This window comes from Xiphias gladius, chromosome 22 (assembly GCF_016859285.1).
Source record: "Xiphias gladius isolate SHS-SW01 ecotype Sanya breed wild chromosome 22, ASM1685928v1, whole genome shotgun sequence".
Taxonomy (NCBI): Eukaryota; Metazoa; Chordata; class Actinopteri; order Istiophoriformes; family Xiphiidae; genus Xiphias; species Xiphias gladius.
Window position 1 is genome coordinate 21,368,301 of NC_053421.1, and position 26,097 is coordinate 21,394,397.

The 26,097-nt window shown below is 40.6% G+C and overlaps 1 protein-coding gene across 1 annotated transcript in view; it reads left to right on the forward strand.

Moving 5' to 3' along the window:
* The first annotated feature begins 9,211 nt into the window (after positions 1-9,211).
* LOC120784205 (glutamate receptor ionotropic, kainate 3) overlaps positions 9,212-26,097 on the forward strand; it is an 89,870-nt gene continuing 72,984 nt past the window's right edge. The window contains exon 1 of the mRNA XM_040117791.1: positions 9,212-9,456. Coding sequence (XP_039973725.1) covers positions 9,342-9,456 — 115 coding nt within the window. The 5' untranslated portion in view covers positions 9,212-9,341. The remainder of the gene's footprint in view (positions 9,457-26,097) is intronic.

Here is a 26,097-nt window from a genome sequence, read left to right on the forward strand (position 1 = left end):
CAGAGGCAGGAAACTCCATGAACAGGAGACTTGTCGGTGTAACACTGCATATTCTTGAGACAGATCTTTACATGATCCATCCTGGTACGTAACGGACAATCTACCAACATAATTAATCTTTTTTTTCCTCCCCTTTTAAATGAACAGAATCTGGTGTCTACGCGTTTCACGACAAGAGTTGCATAATAAATCTGATTCAAATGAGGATAAATGCAAACTACACACAGTTTTTTTTTAAATAGAAAAAAAGAATACTTCTAAAATGTTTCTCTGCTCACTCATCTGCTGGTCTAAAAACAAACAAAAGAAAAAAGTTAAGGGTTATGTTTAAGATCTTGATGTGTTGGTCAAAACCGGTAGTGAAGAATTCACGCCTCAACGTGTTCCTCGATTCAAGTGTGACAAGAGGGACTTGCCCAACATAAAACTGGGAGTGACATGCTGCTGGTTGGTATGTGCTTCAGTTCACACTCATCTGCTCCTACGATGATGGACAGCACACACACACATCCATCTCCACAGGGAGAGATGTTTCAGGCATAGGCCATACAAGACATAAATGATCCATGGTGCCCAAGGAATATGTTACAGTGGGTTCGTTCATTCATGTTGTCAGTGCTCTCTCTCTGCTATTTTCTTTCTTCAAGACTTAGACTTCAGCTTCCCTGCTGCCTTTCAGCGTCTGCAAGCATTACACTGTTTGACTACACATTACTTTTTAAATTCCTTATCATACATAACACAAAGGATAATCCCTGACTCACATCAACAAATACCATGGTGTGAGTTTATCTCCTAAGATTAATAAACATGTTTTCATGTTTTAGGGAAGCTAGTGCTTGTACAACACCACGGTGAATGTAATTGTTCGAGACTCCAGAGGAGGCATTAATGCGGGAGAGCATGTGCACTTTGTAACATAATTAAAAGCTGTCCAGGGGTAGGGACTGCTGCAGGGTGCAATTACTCATAACTGCCAGTGTGATAACATGAAAGTCTGTGCATCACTGTATTGTGCACAAATTCACACACGTTTCAAATAAGTTGGACACTTTCTTTCACAGGTTGCCTGAACGTGTGTATGCGTGTTTCAGTGTGGGATTTGTTTACTCACACACATACAAAAGACACACAGGGCTGCACATAGTCTCCAAGCTGAAACTCTGTGGGACCTGTCTGAAATGACCAATATTACCAACTTATTTACCGAAAAAGTTGACGTCAAAGGCGGCGAACCTCAAGGTTCCTCTCGCCACACCAGAAACACACAGAACAAACAAACATTAAGGTGATCCTTGCCTCAAGTTATTTGACAAGCTCATGTCTGTGTAACATTAGCGCTAAATCAATGAATTACCCACGTACGGACAATCATATACAAAAAGCGATGGACTGTCAGAGCTTGCTTGGCCTGCAAACACCTGGACTTTCATGATACCCATTAAATGTTGCTGCAGATTTTTTAATGTGCCATTGATTTAGCACACACAGACGAAAACGAGGTGGAAATGCATTCTAAACAATTTATAATGTAGTTTTGAAGCCACTAAGCTTGTCTGGGTAGGATGTTGCATATAATTAATTTCCCATTGTTTGTGTTAGACAGGGTCATTGGGGTTAATTGAGTCTTACTTCAAAATTCTGGCTGGGAGCCACATGTGCAGTCTGTACTGTACATTCATTTTAATTATTATAAAAGGAGTAGGTAGCCAGCCTTGCCAAGCCGAATGATGGGCAAATTCTGTGTAAACAACAACAAAGGCTGGCCCTGTTCAACTGCCTGCGCAATATTAGCCGACATAGTGTCTAATCGCACTGTGGCTGTCACCACTGTTCCCTTTCCGTCACTGATAGATAGGCTACTCGAGTGAACCGAGTGGAAAGTGAAGATAACCTCCAAAACAAAGCCTCATGGGTACTGGCTGCTGGAGTATTTGCAAGGCATGTCATGATACTGGCCTCTCACTCTGCCTCACTTTGAAGCACTAAACGAACTCTCTGGAGATGGTAAACACACTTTAAGGATGCTACGCCGATGGCCTTTCTAAACTAAAAAACCCATAATTAGCCATATGTTCTTACACAGATTCTTACTGTGTCAACTTCCAAACCTGATGCTTTGCATTAAGCTCACTAAAAACATAAATCCAGCTCTCAGGGAAGAAAATCTGTGATTATGGATAGGCTGGAAGGATCAGCATCATTGCACACACAGTTTTATTAAGGGATAATAAAGAACAACACTGTGAAGGTTTGATGCCATTTTTATCTGGACAAGTGTCACAGTAAAACCTCTTGTTCAGTATATTTTAACATTACAGTTATGATGTCTGTAAAGCTGAAATAAGCAGTCGATTAATTGATTAGTTAACTGACAAAGGGCAACAATTTTGAAGGTCAATTAATCATTTAATTATCTTTTATCTTTTTGATAATCATTATATATTACTCTTATCATATTATTATTATATTATTATTTGGACTGTAGGTCAGACAAAACAAGACGTCTGAAGATGTGAGCTTGGTTGGACTCAGTATTTTTTGACATTTCATAGACAAAACCATTGATTGATAAATGATTGAAAATATTGATATCAAAGAAATATTAATGTTTTTCACTTCTATTTTATAATCGAGGACATTCCTGAGTGTGTGGGTTTGTAGTTGGGTGGTTGTGCTCAGATTTTGTATATTCAGTAAATGCTAAATCCATTAAAGTTGGCTTCCGGTAAATTGTCACATGTCAGTCAAAATCAGATTTTAAATATATTCAGAAAATATAAAAAGAATAAAAACTAAACGACAGAAAATACATTCAGTGTTCTTTTTATTAAATACGCTGTACATTCTAATGCAACCTAATACAACTGGTCTACCACAAAGTCTACCTTTATGGTGCCGACGATGTTAAGGTTTTTGTCAACACTGTCATAGAGGTGTTAATTAAATTATATGATTTAGCAGTGAGGTCGTAGTTAGCGCTGGTGTTGTACTGGATCACATTATATCCAGAGGTGTTTCTAATAGTCTGCCCTCATTCTGCATGTAAAGGACAAAAACCTCGAAACACCTTGCAATATAATGCTGCCCGGTACAACAGCACCTTAAACTATGACCTCATCAAGAAACATATAATTGAATTTACACATTTCCGACTATGCCAACAAAAACTGAACATTATTAGCTGTGTAAAGGTTGAATTTATGGAACAGCTGTTGTATTGAATTACAATAGATTGTACAGGTGCTCCTAGTAAAGTAGTCCTTGAGTGTATTTTGCTCAAACTGTACAAAGCAGATGCCCTCTGAGCACGGTCAAACGTTAGGCATTAAAGATAAATCTTTCTTCCTTTTTAAAAACACAGTCTGAGAGTGTAGCAACCTTTTTAATTTTGAGCTTATTGTTTATTTGAGGATACGGACTGAAATTAAGTTTTGTAATACTCCTACCGTAAGTTTTCTTTGTGTCACTTTTTAGGTATTTTTGACTTCACTTGATAGTTTGACAGTGGACACAGACAGGGAACGTAGGGGATTACATCTTATGCATTTTATCCTGTACGGCTGTAAATTATGTACATCAACAGCAGTTGAACAGGATAGAAGTTAACCGAAGCCCTGATAGCTCAGACAAAAAAAAAAAAAAGACACAAAAATGTAAAACACATGCCTTCAATCTATGAAATCAACATATCCAATGTGTGCCATTAACTATGCAAATAATATGACCTCAGAGTAAGACAAAAACAACATCTTTGTCCTGACTGCATTCTGACGACGGCCTGAGTATAGGTCAAGACTGGTGATGTGTACGGTGCACACAGGGTCAAGTATAATCACTGGGAGTTTTGCGAGAAAATAATCACTCCTTGATTGCACTCTATAGGTTCTCCAACAGACGTTTTCAAGTGTGATTTTAATTCACCAGTTTTCCTCCTTGACCTCAAATGTCTCCTTGAACATCAAGGACCAGTCACTTGAGAGCTGAACGACTTTGGTTTTCGTTATAGTGGGAGAACTTTTTTTTTTTTTGACAGTCTCATATAAGCATTTATGTAACCATAGCATTAATCATGTTTTTTTTAGTGAAGCATTTATTCAAATAAATTCCAAATATAGACATGTTGATTTGAGGGTCATGGAACTGTGGCTGCAGGGATGTTTTTTTTCTTTATGCATGCTTTTAAACTGTTTCAAAATTTTAAGATGGCATTCAGTAGTTACAGAAGACAGATGACGGTTTGATAAGGACGATAACACTAATAATTCAATTGATAAATCAGGTTGGTCAGGAATCTATTATTACTGTGTGCCTTTCTCATCTATAACCAGTGGCTGAACCCCGCTAGCAGTCATTTCCCATCTCACAGACTGTCTGGATGACTGATCAGGGTTGTGATTGTCTCCCCTCTCCCCAACACGCCACCGCCAAAAACGTCAGCAGCGGCACATACATCTTGAGCAGTCTCTAACTCCGAGCAGTGAGAGAGCAGAGCAGTCTAGAGCCCCAGTAAACGTTGCAATCAGCACCAGAATTGGGCCAATTCCTCATAACCTTGTCTGCGCATGGCACCTTGCCTTGAATCATAAGAGCGTGAGGCTGTAGCAAGGGTTCAATCTATCAGCAAGCAGCTATGTTGTCCCAGCGCAGCCGAAGAGTGTAAAACATTTAATTATCTGTGTCTGCCCACAAAAGCTGCATGGGCATTGCAGACCCAATGTAATGGAGTTGTCACAAACCCTATCATGGCAGCAAAATGTATAATCAGCAGCTATGTGACACTGCAGCTTGTTTCTTTAGGCTATCCTGTGTTGTGGCTGAGAGCGGACAGGTACTGTGAACAAAGCTTTTTTTAAATGTTTTCATTCTATGAAGATTCAGGGCCTTCAAAAATGAAAGAAATATGTAATAGACTTCTGAGGTATACTTTGTTCCACTCACAGAGAAAAACCGAGATATGGAATATTTATTCCCAAGCATCAAGCTTCTATGCCTTCAAACCTATTTTTGATTTGTCACAGTCTTTTCTTCTAAGAGATCAATACAACTCCCTTATAGTTTGAAAAGTTGACTCTGTGGCCTTTTGATGAAACAATCATCTTTTCTTTTAACAAAGCTAAAGATTCACCATCAAAAAAGTGAATCCCATCAAAAAGACCTGAAAAAAGCCATTTAATTTATAACCGCATTAGACCTAGAGATGAGTTCCTATTGACTCATTGTTGAGGGGAGATGTTCGATCGTCAGCATTATGTTCTTTGTGTTTCTCTTGAAGAGAAAAGCAAAATCAATGGTGAAAATGTTTCACATAATTCATTTTTGAAGCTCAATCGAAGTGCAACAATTTTTCAAAAATAATTATGAACAATCTTGGATTGCTCATCTTCTCTAGCCAGTCATAGGTGTATAAGCAAGCAGTGAAAGGCTCTGTGTGGAAATTGATTGTCCTCTTTCTCCGCTCTCACAATCTTCAAAAACTAAACAAAATGTGCTGATCAATCCAGTCAACCAAGTACACCTCTTGTCGATGTCTCAAGCTTTACAATGGAGACTTGATGTTTCTGGAGCCATTAGTTATGACCAACTTGCCAGACGAGGCATCGATTTCTGGCCAGTTGTAAAGGCAACAGCAATCATTTCACAAAGAAGTAAAAACAGGGATGACTGTGCTGCTGTATATGGATGTGTGACCTGCTTAAAAAGTGTCACCTTAAATGGCTTTTTAATTTACTCAAAGTAGAGACCAGACGGACTGAGTTATTTCACCGGTGGTTTTACGCTGTTATAATAGTCCCCAGTGTCCTGCAGGTTCACTTTTACACTTCTGTGTTTCTTTTTTGCTTCAACTGGGCCTTGCACAGCCAAATCAGATATGATATAAAGAAGAAAATTTGACAACCCTCAGGAAAATACTACAAATTTGGAATCTCAATGGGAAGTCTATTCAAACATACAGTAGGAACCTGTTTTTGCCAAAAGTGTGCAGCATGCTTTATTCAGGTTAAAGTGACTGGGCACTGCAACCTCTTTCTAAAATGAGTATTGATGAATGTTCTCGCGCTGCTGCTGAGAGATATCAGTTTAAAACTGGGCATCAGTATGCCTTGTTTTGTTTTAAATAGTAACTCAAAGATTTTGTCTTGTTGTGTTTTTATTTCAAACTGTGGTGGAAAGCAACCCAAATTTACTCTTTAGGTATTCTACTACTTGAGTTTTCTCATTTGATGATCTTTTTTACTTCTATTCCAGTAGATTTCAGATCCATTACATTTAGCTGACAGCTGGACAGCTGCCACTTTTCAGATTAGGATTTTACATTAAATCATAGGATAACCTAAAGAATTGCAATGAATTGTTACAGCATATTTTAAAATCATATGTTCCTAATCTCCCGGCTTGTGAGCCTGTATGTGGGGGAATGTTTCTGAAGTCTATTTGTTGTTAGCAGTTCCAAAAAGAGACATTTTTCCTCTAAACCTTTCAGATGGTTTCATTGAAATAACTGTTCGAGCCCAAAGAGGTCAAATTATTTGCCAGACTGCTGTGGCTTGGAGTTTTTCCACAAAAAAAGCAACAAATACAGAAATTAGAAAGAAATTAGAGAACTGAAGTAAAATCTGGAATCAGTAATAATAGTATAACAACATGTTACATAAAAAATAACACTCACATGGAACATTTTTCTGCACAGTTAGTACTTTTACTGTTGCTACTTTAAGTATATTTTGCAAATAATACTTCTGTATTTTTATGTAAGTAAGATTTGGAATGACTGGACTTGTAATAGAGTACTCATACACTGTTGTATCGGTACATTTACCTGAGTAAAGATCTGAATACTTCTTCCCCCAGTGATTTGAAGCAACGTTGTGAACAACGAAGGGCACACCAGCACTGTTCTGGTCTCTTCCAATAATACTCCTGGCTCCGCTCCCTTTGTGCCAACACTGCCAAAGCGCATTTCTACAATTTCTTATAATGGCAGGCGACATTATAACATAATGTCTTTTCTTCTTGTCTTCGTGGCTTCTTACAATGACAGGGAGTGGCAGAGGGACAAAAGTGATAGCTACATGAAGATTTAATGCCTGCTGTAAGAAACACAAACAACTCAAATCCGGTTTGCTTCAAAAGCTATTCAAAATGCAGAAACTTTACTGAGATACTACATCTTGTGCTTCACATTTCCTCTGCGTGTCACTGTGGGGAGCCCTCCTGCTCCAGGGCCCGACTCCCTCCAGTTATCAGCCCAGGTGATTGAGAGCACAGACCGCCAGCTCTCTATAGAGGGCACCCACAGACCCCGAATGTCTTGTTTGCTAGAGCTGTGTACATTTTGTATTTGAAAGAGCAGCAAGTCAATGAATCTCGATAATGCGAGAGCCGGGCCACATAACTCACGTTGATAGTCCTTACATTGTGCCAAGAGGCGATAAATCTGCTCTGGGAGACATGAATATGCAGTGGCAGTCAGTCTGGCTTGTTCTTGCTCGCATGCCCCCTGATGCACAGTCTATTCCTCTCCCCCATTCCAAACAGAAAAATAAAACCAATGAGCCGCAGCACTATCTCATCAACAGCGTTCCATTAAGCATAAAAATGTATCAGAGCATTTTTCAGAATATGCTTAATAACTGCATATCATTTGTGGCATTAGGTTCTTGGAGTTTAAAATCTAAAATATCTACCTTTTTACCATGTGTTTATATTTTTTCAGGAAATAACACATAACTACCTAAATGTCTATAATGAATTAACATGGAAATATATTTTAAAAAGAGTCACAATTTAACCCTAGAAGCTACAGCTTCATCCCCCCAAACCTAACTGCGACCCTTTTGACGGTGTTTCAGGTTCAGCAAAACGCATGCTGAACTCACTGAAATCCATAAACCACACCACTTGCCTCCTCCACTGCAGTGGTGCCGGGGACGCGAGCAGCGCTCTCTCTGCGTGACTGTATATGCAACCCGCAGTTCGCGTTTGACGTCTCCCTGCGAGGCGCGAAAAATGGACACCCAGACAGGCACGAGGCAGTAAGGGGGGGGTGGGTTAATGTACTGACACACAAAGAATGTCTCGAATAGCAGCGACAAGGCGCCCGCATTGTCAGTGGACCAATCCTCAGCTGAAACTAATTTCCCTCACGCAAAGAATTCACCCCATCCAAAGTACCGGAGGCAGCAGGAGGAATGGCTCCTTTTTTTTTTGCTAAAAGCAAAGCAAAAAACCAAAAAAACAGAAACAAACAAACAACAAAAAACCAAACTAAACTCCAATTTCCCACTCTGTGCAGTTAACAAGAAAAAATACCTGCATCGTTACCATTCCCGAAAAGACACAGAAACCTTAAGATATAAAATGTGAGGGATAACATAGTGCATGTGTATACAACAACTGCAAAGGCAGGGAAGCGGGCCGTTACTCGGGAACCCTCTCACCTCCATAAAACACTTCTTGGACACAGTTGACAACTATGCGTAACGACGCGTGCCTCTACAGTGGCACCGTGGAAGGAGGGTCGTCAGACGCACGCAGATGCGGGGCTTTCTGCACTGCCTTTCCATCCGGCACGAACTAGAAGATTTTTTTTTTTTCTCTAAACGAACGCGGTGCAACAAATCGTCTTTGTCGAACACACTTGGACGTTCCTCAATAACCAGCCTCGCGCTATCACCGCGCGCAACTGGAGAGAGCGGCGATTCCACCCTCACAAAGTATCTCTGTGCTATACGAACTGTCCTCTCATGACTGGGACGAGGGGCCGGAGTGATTAAACTGCAACAAGCATTTTTTTTTTTGTGTGTGTGTGCGGAAATCTCTGAAGTGCGTTCGGTTCCTCGGCACTCGTCGCGTGACGCCTCTCTGTGTCTGTGCTTCGGGCGACGGCATCGTTCGAGGCGACCCAAACTTCCGCAGGCGCAGTTCTCCTCTCTCCGCCGCGGTGTGCGGGAGTCCGGCTCTCGGCTGCTGCCGTGGTACTTGCCAACAGACAGATAGCATCGGCGGTAGGAGGGGGACACAGAGACTCCTGCAGGCTAATTGCAGCAGCCTGCGTTCGCAGGTTTCTTCACTGATCCGCCTGTGAGGGGCACCGGGGTGTTCGTCCTGACCGAGCCGTTCTCAGACTTGTGAGTAAAAGAAAAGAAGAAAAAAAAAAAAGAAAAAAGAAAAAAAAAAAACAACAAAACCCTGGGAGAATGTTGCACCAAGTACAATGAGCGCAAATTTGTCGCAGACACCGAAACCCACATACGCTCCGTCGAATTCAGCTTTGATGAGCGATTCTGAGCCGTCTTTGGAATTTTAAAATAAAAAGTGGATCCCGCGACTTTACAACCATGCGAAATACTTGGCTGTCTCCCCGGAGTGCGGTTTGGGAATACTGGACGTCGCTGATCGCATGTCTCCTTTGGATTCACTACTCTTACGGGATGCCTCATGTTATTCGAATAGGTAAGTTCCTCGCCCTGGCAATTACAAACACACACGTTTGCATGGTAACCTTCGGCTTCGCTCCCTATTCAGCTCATTTCAGTGCGGGTGTCCATCCGTGCGTTCACACCGCCAGCGGTCAGTTTTGGTTTTTTCTTTCTTTCTTTCTTTCTTTCTTTTGGGAGTCAATGAGCAGCCCCTCTCATTTACCGTCCGCCTCTTTCGGCTTAGTGTGTGTGAATTTTCATTTTCCTTAATCGAGGGGGCAACCAGAAAAGCAACAGGAGAGCAGTGCATTACAGTCGACCTTTGCCTATGAAACTGAGGATGCCGCGCAACGAAATGTTGTGGCTTGGTGTGACCTCTATGCACTCTGCTTTGTCTGTTCCGTTTTCCGTTTTCTGCAGCCAGCATGTTGAGTCACCAGCCAAATTCAGGCTCGCTGCCATGCCTTCTGGAAAGAAGTTTTTAAGGACAGTCTGTTAAATTAAAAGCTACAGTTCCCAGCTTAAGAAAAAAACAAAAAAAAAAAATCAGAAAGTTACAAACAATATTACAGTTTATTCAGAGGAGATTAGCAAACTTTATATCTTGCTATCTGCAAATAAACCAATGCACTCATAGTACACCAAAAAAAAAAAAAAAAAGTGGAATTCTGATCAAAGCTGTATTGCACCGTTAAGACCTGTGTTCTCCCCCCCCACCGTATACTGTGAAACACAAAAACAAGAAGCCAGGTTGGTGCTGGCGTTGTCTCTTTTCCAATCACTCACTGAGGGACAATGGGAGAATTGTCATTCAGAGGCTGGCCATGCGATGACACATTTTGCGGGCAGAGGGGGACAGGAACAGAATGAAGATCAATACGGTTTTTTTGACACGAGGCAAATCGTTTTTGACATTTGGCGGATTGCCATGCAGGACGATTACTCATTACAATTACTCAAAATGGCATTGGCCCACATTAACATACCACTCCAACAGCCGGAGTACAGGCAGGGAGTGAGCGCGTCTTAATGGCATGGGGCTTTTTTTGTCTTCGAGGTACAAACGATGGCTGAAAGTGGATGAATGTCAGGAAATTCCATATACCATATTCTCCTGCTCTAACTGAGGTGAATGGTCTCTCAAAACCAGCTGTTCTCCGTGTGACGTGTCAGCAACACCCCACTCTTGATTTTGTGATCCACAGTCCCTATCAACCTCAGTCCACCTGGTCAATGAAAAGCTACTTTTGTTCAAACGAAAGTAATTAGACCTTGACGGGATCAAGTATAGCTACAGCTCCATAACCGTGACTGAGACCTTTTTTTCTAGGTTTTCTGTAAATTATGAATTGAAAAAAAAAAAAAGCTTGAACAGAAACACGCAGCATAAAGCCTGAGACCACAGAATAATGTTCACTGCTGAGCATCATATGCAGCTGTCAGGCAGGCCCAGCATGTCCCTGTGATTGACTGCTGGGCTCTGAGGAGCCATGACTTCTCTGACATTGCTGTGTATGGACTTTGGCGATGTTTTAGAAACTGCATACATCCTTAGAGCTCCCTTTCTACTGATCTGAACTGAAATCGTTTGGTCAAAGGAACATTTCTTTTCCTTTTTTTTTTTTTTTTTAAACTGTGTTGGCAGCTCAGATGAAGACCTGAAATAGACTTGACAGGCTTTGTTTTTCAAAATGTCAAAGTGCTGAGACAAATTTACCTTGAAATGTGCTACAGTCGCACTGTTGCTTTTTATAGGATCTATCATTGCTTGGGGTGCAGGAGCAGTTTGGGGTTTTTTTTGTCTTGCTGAGATTGTATTTTGACAGGCTGAGAAGAGGGACATGCAGGAGACAGCTGCTGAGTTTGTCTCAATGCAAGGAGGAAAAACAAAATTCAAAAGGCTTACCACTTCATGTGATCTTTTAAAGCAGAGCGTTTATGTGCAACATCCATGTGTGTATCCATTTTATTTTGGCCACTTAAAATAAAGGCCTGTGCAAAACTAACATAAAATAAAAAATAATACACCGTATAATTGCATTTACAAATTTTCAATTTTATCTGTTTAGATAGTGGATATGCTTGAGGGTGTGCATAAAATATGCAATATACATGTGTGTGTATTGTTGTTATTGCAGACGTACTATAAATATTCACAGTCTGCTGATTTGTTAAAGGATGAGTGCTTTTTTGAATGTGTAGTGGACCCCCCCCCCCTTTTTTTTTTGGTAATTTGGTACTTAGTGTGCGAGTGTGTGTGTACTCTGTGTCACAGCCACCCTGCCAAGACCAACAGAGGGCTCTCTCATAGTCAGTGCATGATGGTCAACGTCGCACCTCAGCACTAGTTACCAACACAAAACAAGCCAGTGAAAATCCTCAAGGTGGGTGGTGGTATTTGAGCTCCGCGCTCTCTGCCTGTGCTGTGCACCGCTCTTGGTCAGGTAGTCCTGTTCACCATCTGGGTAATGGTGGGCATCCAAGGTAGAGTTGTTGCCATTGATTTTAGTGCTTTTACAGTGCATTGCTCTAAGTTGAGGCCAGATGGTCGCTCCGTCTCATTCTGCAGCTTCTATTTCTTAGAGGGAATAAAAGACTACTCCTCCTGTATTTGTCCTCTTACGCACTGAGGTTCTCTTTACTCTCCCTCTGCCTGCCTTCCATAATTTCTTTTCTTCTTGACGGGTTTTCAACCTATAATCCCGCCTAGGAACCATTTCAGTTCTTAATGCAATTTTTTTTGTAATAAAGACGAATCTGCTCAAGGATGTGGATGGGATTTTTCTCTCTGAAGACAGCGTGTGTCTGCAGATAGTTTGTATGTTTGCCAACATGGAAATAAGATGCATATTAAAGCAGTGGACTGATAATTTCACTGAATATGATTTTTGCTTTTTGGGCTTTGTTCTGTAACTCCAGTGGGCCTTGTTCTGTCTGTGCAGTTCATTAATCACATTGCCCAATTTGCATATTTGACGGGACGAAATTATATTCATAGCGTACATTCATGTAATATATCTATTGTGAAAGCATATAGTAATGACAGATTATTACACGTTGTCTCTTTCATCTGTGGATTGATGAAACTAATTCATCTTTTGTTGTCTCTCTTTTCTCTCAGTGACATAATCACGGCCTGACGGGGATTTATTGAATAATCAATTACTTTATCTACCTAATATTTAAAGCAATTAATCAGTACCAGTTAATCAACCTCCCTCATGATTTCATGTTGATTTTATTTCCTTTGCGCCTCGCTCTGCCCCTACAACACCTGGTCATGTGCATTTTTCATTTAGCTTCCCCAAAATGCTTTGGGCAATCATGACTCCAGACTCCATTTTTGTGTGTGAAACAGCGCAAACACTTAAACTTAAGCTGAAAAATGTGCAGCACTTGAAGCTGTCTGCAGTGTGACCACTCAGGAGCTTCAGTGGGATAAATCGAGTTTGTGGTCACAACTTTTGGTTGAAGTCTCCAAAAGCAACCACTTCAGAGGCTCGTCTTTATCCCGGCACCAGCAGCAGAGAGAGACTGGGAAGTTTTCATGTTATTAGCTCTCCTAGCGAGCTATAGAAAGTACACTCTCCACTCGCTTGCTCTCCGAGATTGTCTTTGCTGGGGTTTGTGCAAATGTCTCATCTAACATGACTCAGACATATTTCAAGGGACTGGGAAAAAGCTGTAATCGTACTTCGGAATTCTACTTTTAAGAAAATCAGACCCAAAGGAGCGCTTGTATTGAGAAATACCCACAGGAGGAGGGCATGGTTAGCAAAGAGGGGGGGAGGAGGACATTAAGTAAAAAGTGTTTGGCAATGAAAAACAATGAGGAGATGTTGCATCAAAAGTTGTTCCAAATAAGATGGCCATCAGTTGCTGAGAGGAAATGAATATTTCATTTTCATCTAAATTTAATCTCTCCCTAGACAGAGAGAGGAAGCAGGAAGAAGCCTGCTGGTGGAGGCTTGGTCCCGGGGAGTTGTCGTGGTGAATATGAACAAAAGCTGGTAGAGGTCACAGAGAAATTGGATACAGGGAGAAGCTTCTTTGATGTGTAATTCCATTATCTGTTAGCGAAAGCGGAGATTGAAGGGGGAGGAATACAGCGGTTGTTTTACCTGCGCTAACACACTCCCCTTCATCCACTTGTATAAACATGGATGGATAAACGAACTGCAAAAGAAATAGCTGAGGCCTATTTTCTGCCTCTCCCACTCTCGGGCATCTCCACACACACACACATATATGGACACACACAATATAAACCCATGCTCAATCCACAACATTTTCTAAAACACATGTCTGGTCTCAGTGGGCCTCTTGTACGCAATCCAATACCATTGTCTCTGTCAACACACAAACGGCTCGTCATTAGCTCCAATCTTGCTGATGAGATATGGCAGATGTTCGTTTTGCTGAGCAGAGAGCCCGTCACTGAACGTGCCGTCTTCTGTACTGGCCTGTGATCCTCTTTAAACAATTTGGAAAGGAACACTCGACTTCCTACAAACAAACATGTGCTCCGAGCGTGCCATAGTCAGTCTTTTCTGAAGCACAATGCCTGCTCTTGAGTTGAGTCCGTAAAGCCAGTCATCTTGTATTAAACGCACTGTCTGAGTCCGAGTCAAAGCGTATTCAATAAACTGTGTGTTTATGACCCAGACTAGGTGTCATAAATGTGTAATGCTCTGAAATGTGCTCGTAATGTGTCTGATCACTAACACTAACAAGACTTAACTGCATCAGTACTTAGATCCTTGTTCAGTCACACATAATAATGATCATCCAATAATCCAGGCCACTAGGGGCCAATAGAGCGGATCTACCAACCAGTAAGATAATCCTGTGACACAGCAGGTCCCTATCTACACCCAGTTAGCTTAGCCTAGCCACTGCTCACACACCAGATGGTGTTTTCATATCGCACTACAAAGTGGGTGCTCTGCAGTGAAAGGTCTACTGCAAGCATATGCTTCTGATGCCTAATGAAATAAATAAGTTGCGGAGTTCCTTACGGCTGTAAAATTCATCTTTTTTTAATCAAAAAGTGAAGCAATCACTTTGCTGTTATATGGATGTAAGATGTTTTTTTTCCTGAAAATATGTCACAGCTTGTCGTTTGTAACTATTTGGGGATGTAACAGGAGATTTAAAGTGTCACTTCACCCAAATTACAAAAAAAACAAAACAAAACCATTCCTCCTTTATAACCCTTTGTGCTATAGAGCCCTGCAGATAGTTTTGGTTTTCCGTGCTTGGGTTCTGAGATATTGCATCTGAGATTTCTACTACCGCCCTAATACAATGGAGGTGAATGACATTTTGTATCTTCGCTCGAAATAATCCACATAATAGACTTTAAGCAGTTGTCATGCAGAGTTTTTTTTTATTTAAGTAGTTCAGATGAAAACTGTTAATATGTGACATATGTTGATTATGCAGAGTAACCAGGACATTGTTTAAGGAAAGACACATTAGTATTGATTTTTTTTTAATGTTATTTCCTTTCACCTGCATTATATGCTGGTGGAAGCAACAATGTCATAAACGGGTGATAATAGGCATTATTTCTATAGCAATTCAAAAAAAAAAACATGAACATGAGGCTAAAATAAAGCATTTTAAATAAATTCCAGAAGACATGGTATATCTCAAAACCTAAGTAAATAAAACCAAAATTATCTGCATGGCAGCATGGTGTGTATGTACCCACACACACACAACACACACACACACACACACGTTTTTATTTGTAATTTCGCAGAACCAACCTGTTAAACATCTTCACACAACTCAATGTAGAAATGTCCATCAGAAACAACAGTCTGATTGATTTGGTCCACAATCTGCCTGGAGTCCCCCTACAGGCCCCTCAGGGACTCAATGTCATTATAGCAGGATGTGTGCTTTTTGGATTTGACAGTGGTTTAAAATTCATGGCATGTCATTGTTGGCTATTTCCCTATGAAAGTTTCTGTACCAAGGCAATGAATCAAATTTCATGCTCTAGCCATTTGTCTTTATTATGTGCCCTTGTCCTTTCCATTTGACTCTCATCTCGGCCCTCCGCAGGGCTCTGCGGAAAAAGTCAAATGACATCAAAACAGTTTGAGAAGAAAGCTTGATCATGGGGCGTTTCACTCTCAGGGTCATGTTAGCAATATAGCATAGTTAATTAGAATCATCTTGTTGGAAGTATTTTGGTGATTATTTTTTACATTTCAGCATGGGGAGCAATTTGTCTTCACTTTTCCAGACACACTGTATATGTTGGCAAACTGCACACGCACCATAGGTGCATAAAGTAATGCAGCAAAAGAGACAGAGGGAGGGAGAAAGAGTGAGGGTAGTTACATAGATGAAGCCGGGGAACTCTTATTTAGCTTGTTAATTAGCTTGAACCTTTTGATCCCAATTTCAAAACCCACCACGTTGCAATGCTGGCGCCTTTTGTGTGTTGCCCCAAGCCAGATAAAACTAAGCTTTATTCCTGTGCCTTTCAAACACCATGACATTCACTGGAGCAGTATTAGTTTTGCTTTCCCTCCCCGCGTTAGTGTCGTCCTTATCTATTCCCAGACACTCTGTGTAAACTTGGTCACCTCTGACACCTCAGTTACATACAGTTATGCACACGCATTACAATAACAAGACCTTTTCTTCTCACTGCTCTAAAGCAATCAGGATTTGACAGTGGAGGTATCAGCTGCAATGCACAGGTTTAAATCCTATTTAACTTTGGCTCAGGACAATGAATGGAAGGTGATGCTGTTTCATTTTGCCCTTTTAATCAAGCTCTCATTGTTATAGGTGCGCTGCAAATGTCAGGTCTTGGTTGTGAGATTCCCTCAAATTGCTGTTCCACGACTGTAGGGAGATGTGTGTGCATGAGTATGTGTTTAGGAGAGAGAGAAAGAGAAAAGAAAGGAAGTGCAAGTGTGTGCATGACAAGGGGATGTATAAGGGGAGCTGGCATAGAATCCCTGGAGCGTAGGGGTAGACCAGGAGTTACTAATCAACTGTGAGAGAGTAGGCTAGAGAAAACTCACCCTCTATTTTCCCCTAAAAGAGAAAGAGAAGGAACAGATAAGACAAACCTCTTCAGGCCAAAACCACTACAAATGAATGGTTATTACCAAAAATATCAGGTGGGGAAACAGAGAACCTCTCCTCCACATTCTGCCTCACACTTCCCCCTGTTTTTCATCGCTGCGAGGACTACCGCAGGAAGTGCATAAGACTCGGGGGTTAACTCTCTAGCCCCTGTGCTCATTCCTCCACTGATGGATAGCCAGGAGGTTGGAAGCCAATGTCAATTTAGTTAACACAGCCAATACCCAGAAGGTTCCACTCAGCACTCGCGCTGTTTGCAGGCGAGACAATATGGAATGGTCTCTCCTGTCTCGGCGAATGTTTTACTGGCTGCCGATCTGCTGCCCAGGTTGCCCTCGGAGAGCAGTGTGGTTAACCGCAAAATGTTCCCCTGTGACTCATCTGAAGACAGCTTGTCTGCATGTAACCGGCTTCAGATATATGGAACAAGACAGACAATATCATTGACAGGGGAGGGGAAAGGAGAAGAGATCGTGGGCGATTTGAGGCTAGCAGTACATTTTAGTAAGGCTATTAGTGATGCTTGTATGAATTAGGGGCTAATAGGTAGTAACTAACTGTCCTGTCGGTTTTCACAATTTCCGGTGGGGTTTGAGAAGTAGAGATGGCTGTCATAGTTACCAAAGCTCACGTAGTTGGCAAACTAGAATGTGATTGGTCGAGATTATAGCACGTGATTAGTCTATCATCTAAGCAGCAGGGTGTTTTTTTTTTCCACAAATCAATTTCCCATCACAGAGTTAATGAAAAGTCAGGCCTCTTATTGTTTTGTTCCTAAATCATGTTTTCCTGTCTCAAGTGTTCCTGTTTTATTCACTTGAAGCCTCAAGTGTTTTTCTCCTTCTTTTACTGATCAGTCTTGTGTGTTGCTGTTATTTTTTACATTGCCACTGCCCACCTTCAGTTTAAACTTAGTTAGATTGGTTTGATAAAATCATTGTTTTCTTATAGTTTGGGAAATTACAAGTCATAATTTTAATATCTTAAAGCATAAATTAGAGTGTATCTTTTACATTTATACAATGGGCTTATATACTGTAATTAAACACTTGGGGATTTGTGTGATGCCTTATAAAGGTTTTAGTTTTTGTTCCGAAGTTATTTTTTCCAGACATTAGGAAATAAAATCTACCACTGTTTCTTTTTCCTTTTCTTCCTTAGTATTCACAATGTTAGTTGATTAAAATCCACAGGGGAACACTTAAGATGCAACAAATCCAGAAAGGGAAAGAAAATGCAACTGTATATAATCCCCTCTTTTTTTAACCCCTAACCTCAAAGTTGTGTTTATTTGTCCAGAAAAAAAGGAGAATTAATTATGTGAAAGCTGGTTAATTTCCGAATAAACCTGCGCAAACTATGAGCTATGCTCCTTATTGCTTTTCACCAAGAGTGAACATCATACCATGAAATGTGCCTGCGCCAAACTAGTGTGCAAACAGCAATTATTATCTGGTTTGATGAAAAGGATCAATTGAAGTAATGCTGCCACAATCATATGCACATTTAATGAGACAACTGCAGTGTATTAGGCTGATCATTGTCATTGGTAAAGAAAACAACGCGTGTCCCTGACGCCGGCCCATTTAGTCAAACATTCCATCAAACCTTAACATTAAATATCATCAGGGATCTTCAAAAAGACAATTTCTACCGCAAATGTTTTCAACATGCTCAACATTTAAAATCTGCATTAGTAAACTGTGTTTTTTTTGCCAAATCTGACCCTTATCTCCTGTAATTAATGCTAGGTATAATAATAGGGCACAAGTGGCCACCATGCCAAAAGGCTTCTGTGATGCAAAAAAAAAAGAGGAAAAGAACTCTTTATTTTAGCTACATATCTAGACTTATCCATTAAGAAAATTTAGATGGCAACACAGTTTATTAATGTCAATATTCTAAATGGCTTGAAAGGTGTATTACAGATGTCACAAATTGGTGAGTGGGTAATAAAGACACGTATAACTGTCATGAGGCCATTACATTTCTGGATATTTATACTCTATGCATCTGATGGAAATTTTACTTCCAATCCAATTCATAGCACAGACTAAAGTTCTCTTCTTTTGGTTCAAACAAAAAAAATGCTGTTCTCTCTTTTGCTCAAGACCTACCTTTTTGAGTGCATTTTTCATTTATGCCAAGAAGCTTCTATTAGCTTGACTGGTACTTGGAGAAATTTATAACCATCAGAACATTGACCGTATTTAAAATAATTGGCATCATGCTGGCATTGCAGAATTAATACCCATTTAATGTCCTGCTCAGCCTCCCTTTGCACCGTTCACATATGGATCGCCTGTCTGCGGAAGGGGTAATTAGTTCAAATGTGGTTAGGGCCATTCCTATTGTATGGAGAACACAGGCTACAATACACAGCATGTAGAAAAGAGCAATCTCTTAAAGAAGGAATTGAACATTGGGCTGAAATGATTAGTCAATGAATGGATCAACATATTTCTTTTTTTAGACACTCAGTAAATATACCAAACAGTTCATTGTTACAGTGCCATTCATTTCATCATGAATTTAATACTATTTTTGCTGTTGGTCATAATACATCAACTGGACTACATTAATTTAAGCATTTTATACGTGAAATAACAATTTTTTTAAAGCGAAAAAAAAAATCTATTAGCTGACTGATCAATTAGCTGATAGACAGGAAATTATATTGAGACAATTATGATTGATTAATCTTTTAATTTAGGTTTTCAAGCGAAGACGCAGAACATTCCCTACTTCCAACTTCTCAATTGTTGCTTTCTTTCTTTGTCTTATGTGATAGTTAATCAATAATTTTTTGGACTGTTGGTTGGAGAGAAGAAGATATTTGATTATATATTGGCTTAGGCTTTAGGACAATGTGATGGGCATTTTTCACTATTTTGACATTTTACTGTACAGACCCAACATAATTGCCAAATTAGTCAGTGATGAAAATAATCATTAGTTGCAGCCCAAATGCCCAACATGTTAATCAGTGATAAAGCTAATTGTTTACTCGCAGCCCTAATTTAAAATATCACTTTAATAATAGTTTGACACTGTAGCCAGCACATATAGTTGGAAATGTTTCAACGGGGAGTATTATATTTTAAGACTTTAAAATTCCCATTTGTCAGATGTGCAAATGTTCCTAGTACCCAGCACAGTAATAAATCAGAAGAAACACACAAGGAGGAGGGATAACTATAAAAAGGGAGATTTTTTTTTCTTTTTTCCCCTCTATCAGGGTCTTTAGGAGGCCAGGGGACAATCAGCAGGGCTTGTGAGATAGATTTCCAGTTTGTAATGATGGCTGGCTTGAGCCCAGACAGATCAGAGACCTCACATTCTTTGTCAATATTCTGCCCAGGCATCAGAGGACGGTAAGAGATGACAGAATAGGCCTGGTGTGCGTGTGTGTGTGCCTTTCTGAGTGGCGCTTATTAGTGTAGGGAGCCTCTCTAGCCACTGTCAAACTTAAAACAGAGGACGTGAGGAGATATTACCTCCAATTACGTGTTGTGGCGTATCTGTGAAGTCTGAGCACTATCAAGCTGGCCTGTCAAACCTGTCTGTTTATTAATTCATTTTTGTTTCACATTATATGTATCATGGTCATAGAAAACGAGCCCCCTATTACCCTTTTCTTGTCTCCCTCTTCTATTCCCCATCTTCCTTTCCTTGAGAAAAGAAATAACCATTTATTTGAAGTCATGTTCTTTTAAGAGGGTAAAAGATAAGCTTTTGTTTAGGTTTCATTCACTTGCTCTTCCTCTTTTCTTACCAGACAGAAGATGTGACCCCCGCTAACATACACTCAATGTGTTAATCCCTTGCCAGGGTAAAATGAGAACTCCCTTCTATCTCCTTTCTTGACCCGTACCGCTTCTGTCTCCTCAACACACTGTATTACAAGACTTACATTTCAATTTGCAAGCCCAATCACCGAGATCTTATTAGCTGCTGGTTGCAAAGCAATTGAGCCTCATTCAATCTGTCCCCCTCATGTTTTCAATCCATTTATGATTATTTAAAAGATATTTCATGGGTAGAATAAACCTTTAAACAGAGCCAAAGGATTTTTTTCTTTCTTTTTCTTTTGTCTCTTTTTTTACCACCTCATTTGATTGCACCCACTAGCTACCTTTGTCTCCATCCAGTGCTTCCCCGGTCATCTGTGTACCTTAATTTGAGAGTTGAAGGTAGGGGGTGGTGGCGGGAATAACAGCACATGGAAATGGGCTCGTGATTGCCTTCCTCCCTGAGTGGTGATGGAGGGCTTGAGCGATCGTGCCCCTCAAGCCCTTCCTTGGTGGTTGATTAGCTGTGGAGCCCAGGAGCTCGGTGTTACACACTGACTCATCAGACCCTGCTCAGCCTGTCAGGGACCCCCCGTGATTGCAACGGTGCTTCATAATTGTCCCCCATTCTGCTTTAGTGTCCGGTGTGCTGCCACCTCATCTTCGTGTCAGAGAATGCGCCAAACGATGCTTGACTTTTCCTGTTGCTTTTCAGAATATACACACTTGAAATGTCTCCCCATGAATGGGATGTGTCGGAAAAATTTCATCCATCCAGGAGCTTCCAGTTATTAACAGACGACAACATGATAATGCTCTTCAAGACATTCAATGCATGGTCATCTCTCTGAGCCTAAAAATGATCTCTCAGACACAATGTACTATGAATGGAAAATGAAAAAGTCCATTATAGATGCTAGTTGCAAGGTTGAACTGAAATGGCAGCTGCAGATATGTAGGATAACATTTATGTCAAAGAGTACTTTTTCTTTCTTGATGTCGCTGTCTGCCAGCACCAGAAGCTGCAAATGGGCCCGGTGTAATGTCTTTTTAGTAAGGCAATTGGAGAAGAATTGCCATCATGGCATTAACTGTAAAAGCATGGAGTTGGTATCCATGATTGAAAGTTAAAGCATTCAGAAGGGAGAACTCTGAGGGCTCTGGCCTGGGTTATTGATTCATATAGCCTAGCTTATGTGGGTGAACTGCTCGAGGTGTGGAACTCATCAAATCATAGACTGTATTAATTATTTTTGTGCCCTGGCATCAGCTTCTAGTGACACTTGAATTTTTTCAAGTGTCAAAGTCAAGAGACTTTAAAACCTAAAGACTTAAATTGAAGCAAGTCTTTGAACTCTGCACTGGACAACTATGTGTTAGGACACAAAGTGTGTGTAATGGATTTAAGGTTTCAAAGGTTTATATGTCACACACAAAAACCTAAGGCTGTGCTAAAAGACTAGTGTAAAAAATAAGAATATAATTTTTTTTTTTTTTTAAAGAGATACGAATTCAAGAGAAAAAAGGAGTGTAGATCTGGTGGTATGATCAGTTAAGAAAACCGCTGTCTGTAGGACTCTACATTCTTGAGCAGTGTAGTTCCAAGACCAGTTGGTGACACCCCGTTCGGATAAAGGTCTTTAGGATCCCCAGATAGGCTCTGAATTTCTAAAGCTGTCTGAGGTGCTCAGCACAATGCCTTTCTTGCCAAGATGTCTGCGTTTGTGGACCATGTCAGCATCTCGTATTGTGGACTCCCAGATACCTGAAGGTGCACACCTTCTCCACAAGTGTCCCATTGATCGTATGTGGTGCATAGTTCCCTTGCTGCTTCTTCCCACAATCCACAGCCATCTACTTGGTTTTGCTGACATTGAGTAAGAGGCGGGTATACCACAGTGGCACATCGCCCACCTCTTTAAGGTAGGTCTTCTCATCATTGTTGGTGATCAGGTCTATCACTACTGTGTCATCAATAAATTTGATAGTGGAGTTGGAGCTGTTTCTCACACACAAAGTCATTCTTATGCAGGGAATCCAGCAGGAGGCCTAACCAACCTCTGGGGGTAAGCTGTGCTGAGGATGAGGTTGTTGGAGGTGTGACTGCCCACCTGACCACTGAGTTCTGGGATCCACCCACTGAGGGAATGTTTACCGTCCACCGGCAGCCCCTCATGTTAAGATAAAAAAATGCTGCTTAGTGGCTTTTTTCATGGGAGTTATACCATGTTTTTAGTGTATTCTGAATTAAAGGCCGGACTATTAATCTGTGTCTTGGCTCAGCGTTGCAACACTGCATTGTATCAGAAACAAGGCATGTCTCAGGCACTCTGCTTATGCTTTCGATTGGTCCCTCTTTTTTGTCTCTGGTGAAAGGCCCAGCAGGTTAAGTCCATACGTAACTGTAAGGCTTTTCCAGTCACCGGGTAGTTGAGATGAGACCCATTCACTCAGCCCAGTAGCTGCTTTTCACTCAACCGAGGCAAATGAAACAACATCTGTCTGCCGTTTTGGTTCCTAGAATGCATTCCCTGTGTTCATGGTACATACACACAGCACCTGCAGAGTAAGACTTCAAATGTAAAAGACGACCTCAATGTTTCGTAGAATAACTTGTCCGCTGTTCGTAAAGTGTGTCCAATTGCATGTTACTGCATGCCAGCTTTTATCTTATTTTCTACCAAAGAAGTGGTGACTGCAGCTATAGGCTTGTTCACGTCCAGACTTTTTAACCACCAAATTGGCTTTTTCCTTGTCAACCTTTGGATAAAATAACTCGCTAGTGTTTGTTGGTGCATTTTCTCTCTCTCTTTTTTTCTTATTTCCCACATGCCAAGAGAAATAAGAAAAAAAACTAAAAGAAAGAAATTGCAAGTGTCTTACTTTTTATTTTTGAACTGGCTTTTTCTTGATCCTTGAGCTTTGTGTAATTGTCTGTCTACATTGCTACATTTGCTTTATTCACCTATTACAGTTACAGTGATTTTACCTGCTCCATGTTTACTAGACTGAGCATGAAACACGGCTTCCTCTTTGCTGTGTCTTCAATAAAGATTATAGTGTCACAGCTCTTGAATGAAACAGGACTCAGTGTCAGCCTTGTACACAATGATAGACTTTACAGTGAGACTTGTATTGAAAGGTAAATCCACCATCATATTCAGCACAAGCATTTACATAAGAAGTAGAGGGCTGTAGTAGATGAGTGGCTTGTCGTAACATTACACATTTGCTCAGTCAAGAAATGAGTCAAGGTGTTCGCAGCGCGCTGAAGGAGAAGCCTCAGAGAAAACATTGGCTTCGTCAAGGATCCCTAAATAGTTCTGTAACCAGGGTAAAAATGACATGTTGGTTTATACCACCTCTCCTTAGTTGTCTGTGTTTTTATGTGTCTGAGTGTGCAGCAGTAAGATAATGAGGATACAGTAAGTAATAGTATTGTATTTTTGCACAACCGGCTGTGGGACAAGAATATTTTCAATTTTCCTTGTATTAGTCAAATGATTCAGGTCACAGCAATGATGCATGGGGATCAATTTAGCAGCGATTTGTTTGATTTTGTTGCCGTTTTCATACCTACCTCTTTATGAGACACATCTCCACATTGCATGTTCCATGTAATTGTCATGGGAAGCATCATAGCGCGCCGTTGTGAGCTCATGGCTCCTGATGATTCTGATGAAAATCTTTTGACACCTGAAACATTTTTACTCTTGCTGCACAAACTCAGTTTATCACTTACAGTATATGGCATCCGATTTGGATTACTGGTAAGTCAGAATGACTCTGCACATATGGAGACAGAAAGTTAAGAGGTTAAGTTGTTAAGAGGTAAAAGCTGAGCTGGAGTGTGTTTGCAACTACAGCTAACTCTAACCCTCTGCACATTCTGTTTGAACCGTCATGCAAATTGAGTAAACTTTACCTTACATGCCTCACATTGTGAGTGTTTATCAAAGAGATTGAGGAAAACCCACGGGAAACTTCCTGCAATTACAAATAAGACTTTTGCAGTCTATCACATACTGGGACAGAAGAGCAGTGTTCTTATCATATCAACGAGGGTCAGCATCCCTTCTGATTTGTGTTGGTGAGCAAATCTAAATAAGGTTGGGTATTGAGAATTGATTTCCAGTTTTTAAGAACCGGAGATAAGTTAACAGATGTGCTTTTTCACTTCCACTTAATGATTCCTTTTAGAGTACGGCAATTTATCCTCACAAAGTAGATGGTGCTGGAAGCCTGACGACATAGTGACAACTTACAGGTCGCGCAATAGCTACTGTTGGTTGAGGCAAGTGTCATTCATGGCAAAAAGGATATTAAGAGGACAGATCAATTTGAGCTGTTAATCATGCATCAGAGAAGGGTTATATACAATTTGATGGTGTGTCAATACTTATTTGATAGCTCCCAGTGTTTTGGAGTATCGGCTTCTCTCCATCCCCCCCAAAGCTCAGCAGTTTCAAGATGATTTACAGGTAATCAGTGGAATCTATTTAAATAAATTAAAGTCAGTATTTTGGTTATAAATGCTGGTGTAACTGAGCCCCAAGAGGTGTTACTTGTTACTGTAACATGGTGGAGGTTTTATGTTTTAATGCACGCTAAAGTAAGAGCCTGTCGCATGCACCTCAACAAGTCATCTCACTGTGGGTGCTTCTGCTTATACCATTCCTCCTATGTAGAGGAATTTTACATGCACTGAGGAGCAAGCAGTCCCTAATACTGAAAAGGCAAGGCTACAAGAAGCATTGAAAGAAGTATTGAGTTTGCATTAACACACGCTTAACTGCATCAGACCTCATTAAAGCTCTGTGCAGAGCAGATGCGAGAACGTTGAGTCTGCTTCTTCCAAAGTGTTACCTGATTGACGGTATTAGGAGGCATTTGGTATAGATATGATAGGGGAATAACAAAATATCTTGATATTTATGTCAAATGGTCTGCTCAAAATAAATGGGTTTTTGCTTTCAACATGTTTTGGTTTCTTTTATGGCTCAAATACAATTCCAGAGGAACCAGGAATCAATACAAACTGGAACTGATATGCAAGATAATATGTGTCGCTTAGCTTGGTAACATGCTGAATGTTTAACGTTTTTGCCTAAATTGATTCATAATTTCTAAAATCTAAATGATACTAATCCTTCATTCTTTAAATTATGGGATGATGTTCACCTACTGATGGAACAGGTAGAAACATGACTCCTGAGTCGACTGCCCACCCTGAGTGTATCCCTGCTTTATGGGCTGAATAATATGTTATACCTTGCAAAGCTGCACACCTTCCTGGTAATGTGTCAGTGCCGGAGACAGATACACCCACCTCAGTTCAAAGTAAGGCATGTCATTTTGTTGACAAGCTGTAGCCGAATGTATGTAACGTCATGCTCGTGCCCGGGAAGACACGTAATTCTTAATTCTCTCTCTCAAAAAAACAAAAGAATCAGCATTGTGACAGAGAGTCTGACAGTGCTGTGTGCTCAGATCACTTACTGTAACTGGAGCATCTAGATGTTCCTAAGAATCAAAGGCCAAGTAATGATAGAGAACAAACCTGCTTATGCACACTGATATTACAGAAGTAGGGCAGTGTAGGGGAGGTTGAAAAGAATTTATAGATGCTTAAAACACAATGCCATTCAAGTCTTAGTCTCTGAAAAGTAAGCTGCAGTCCAACTTAAAGGTAGCCTGTAGAATTTTCTTGTAAGTAAAAAAAAAAAGCAAAATTATAATTATGTTTAGTGCATTGCGTACGCTCGAGA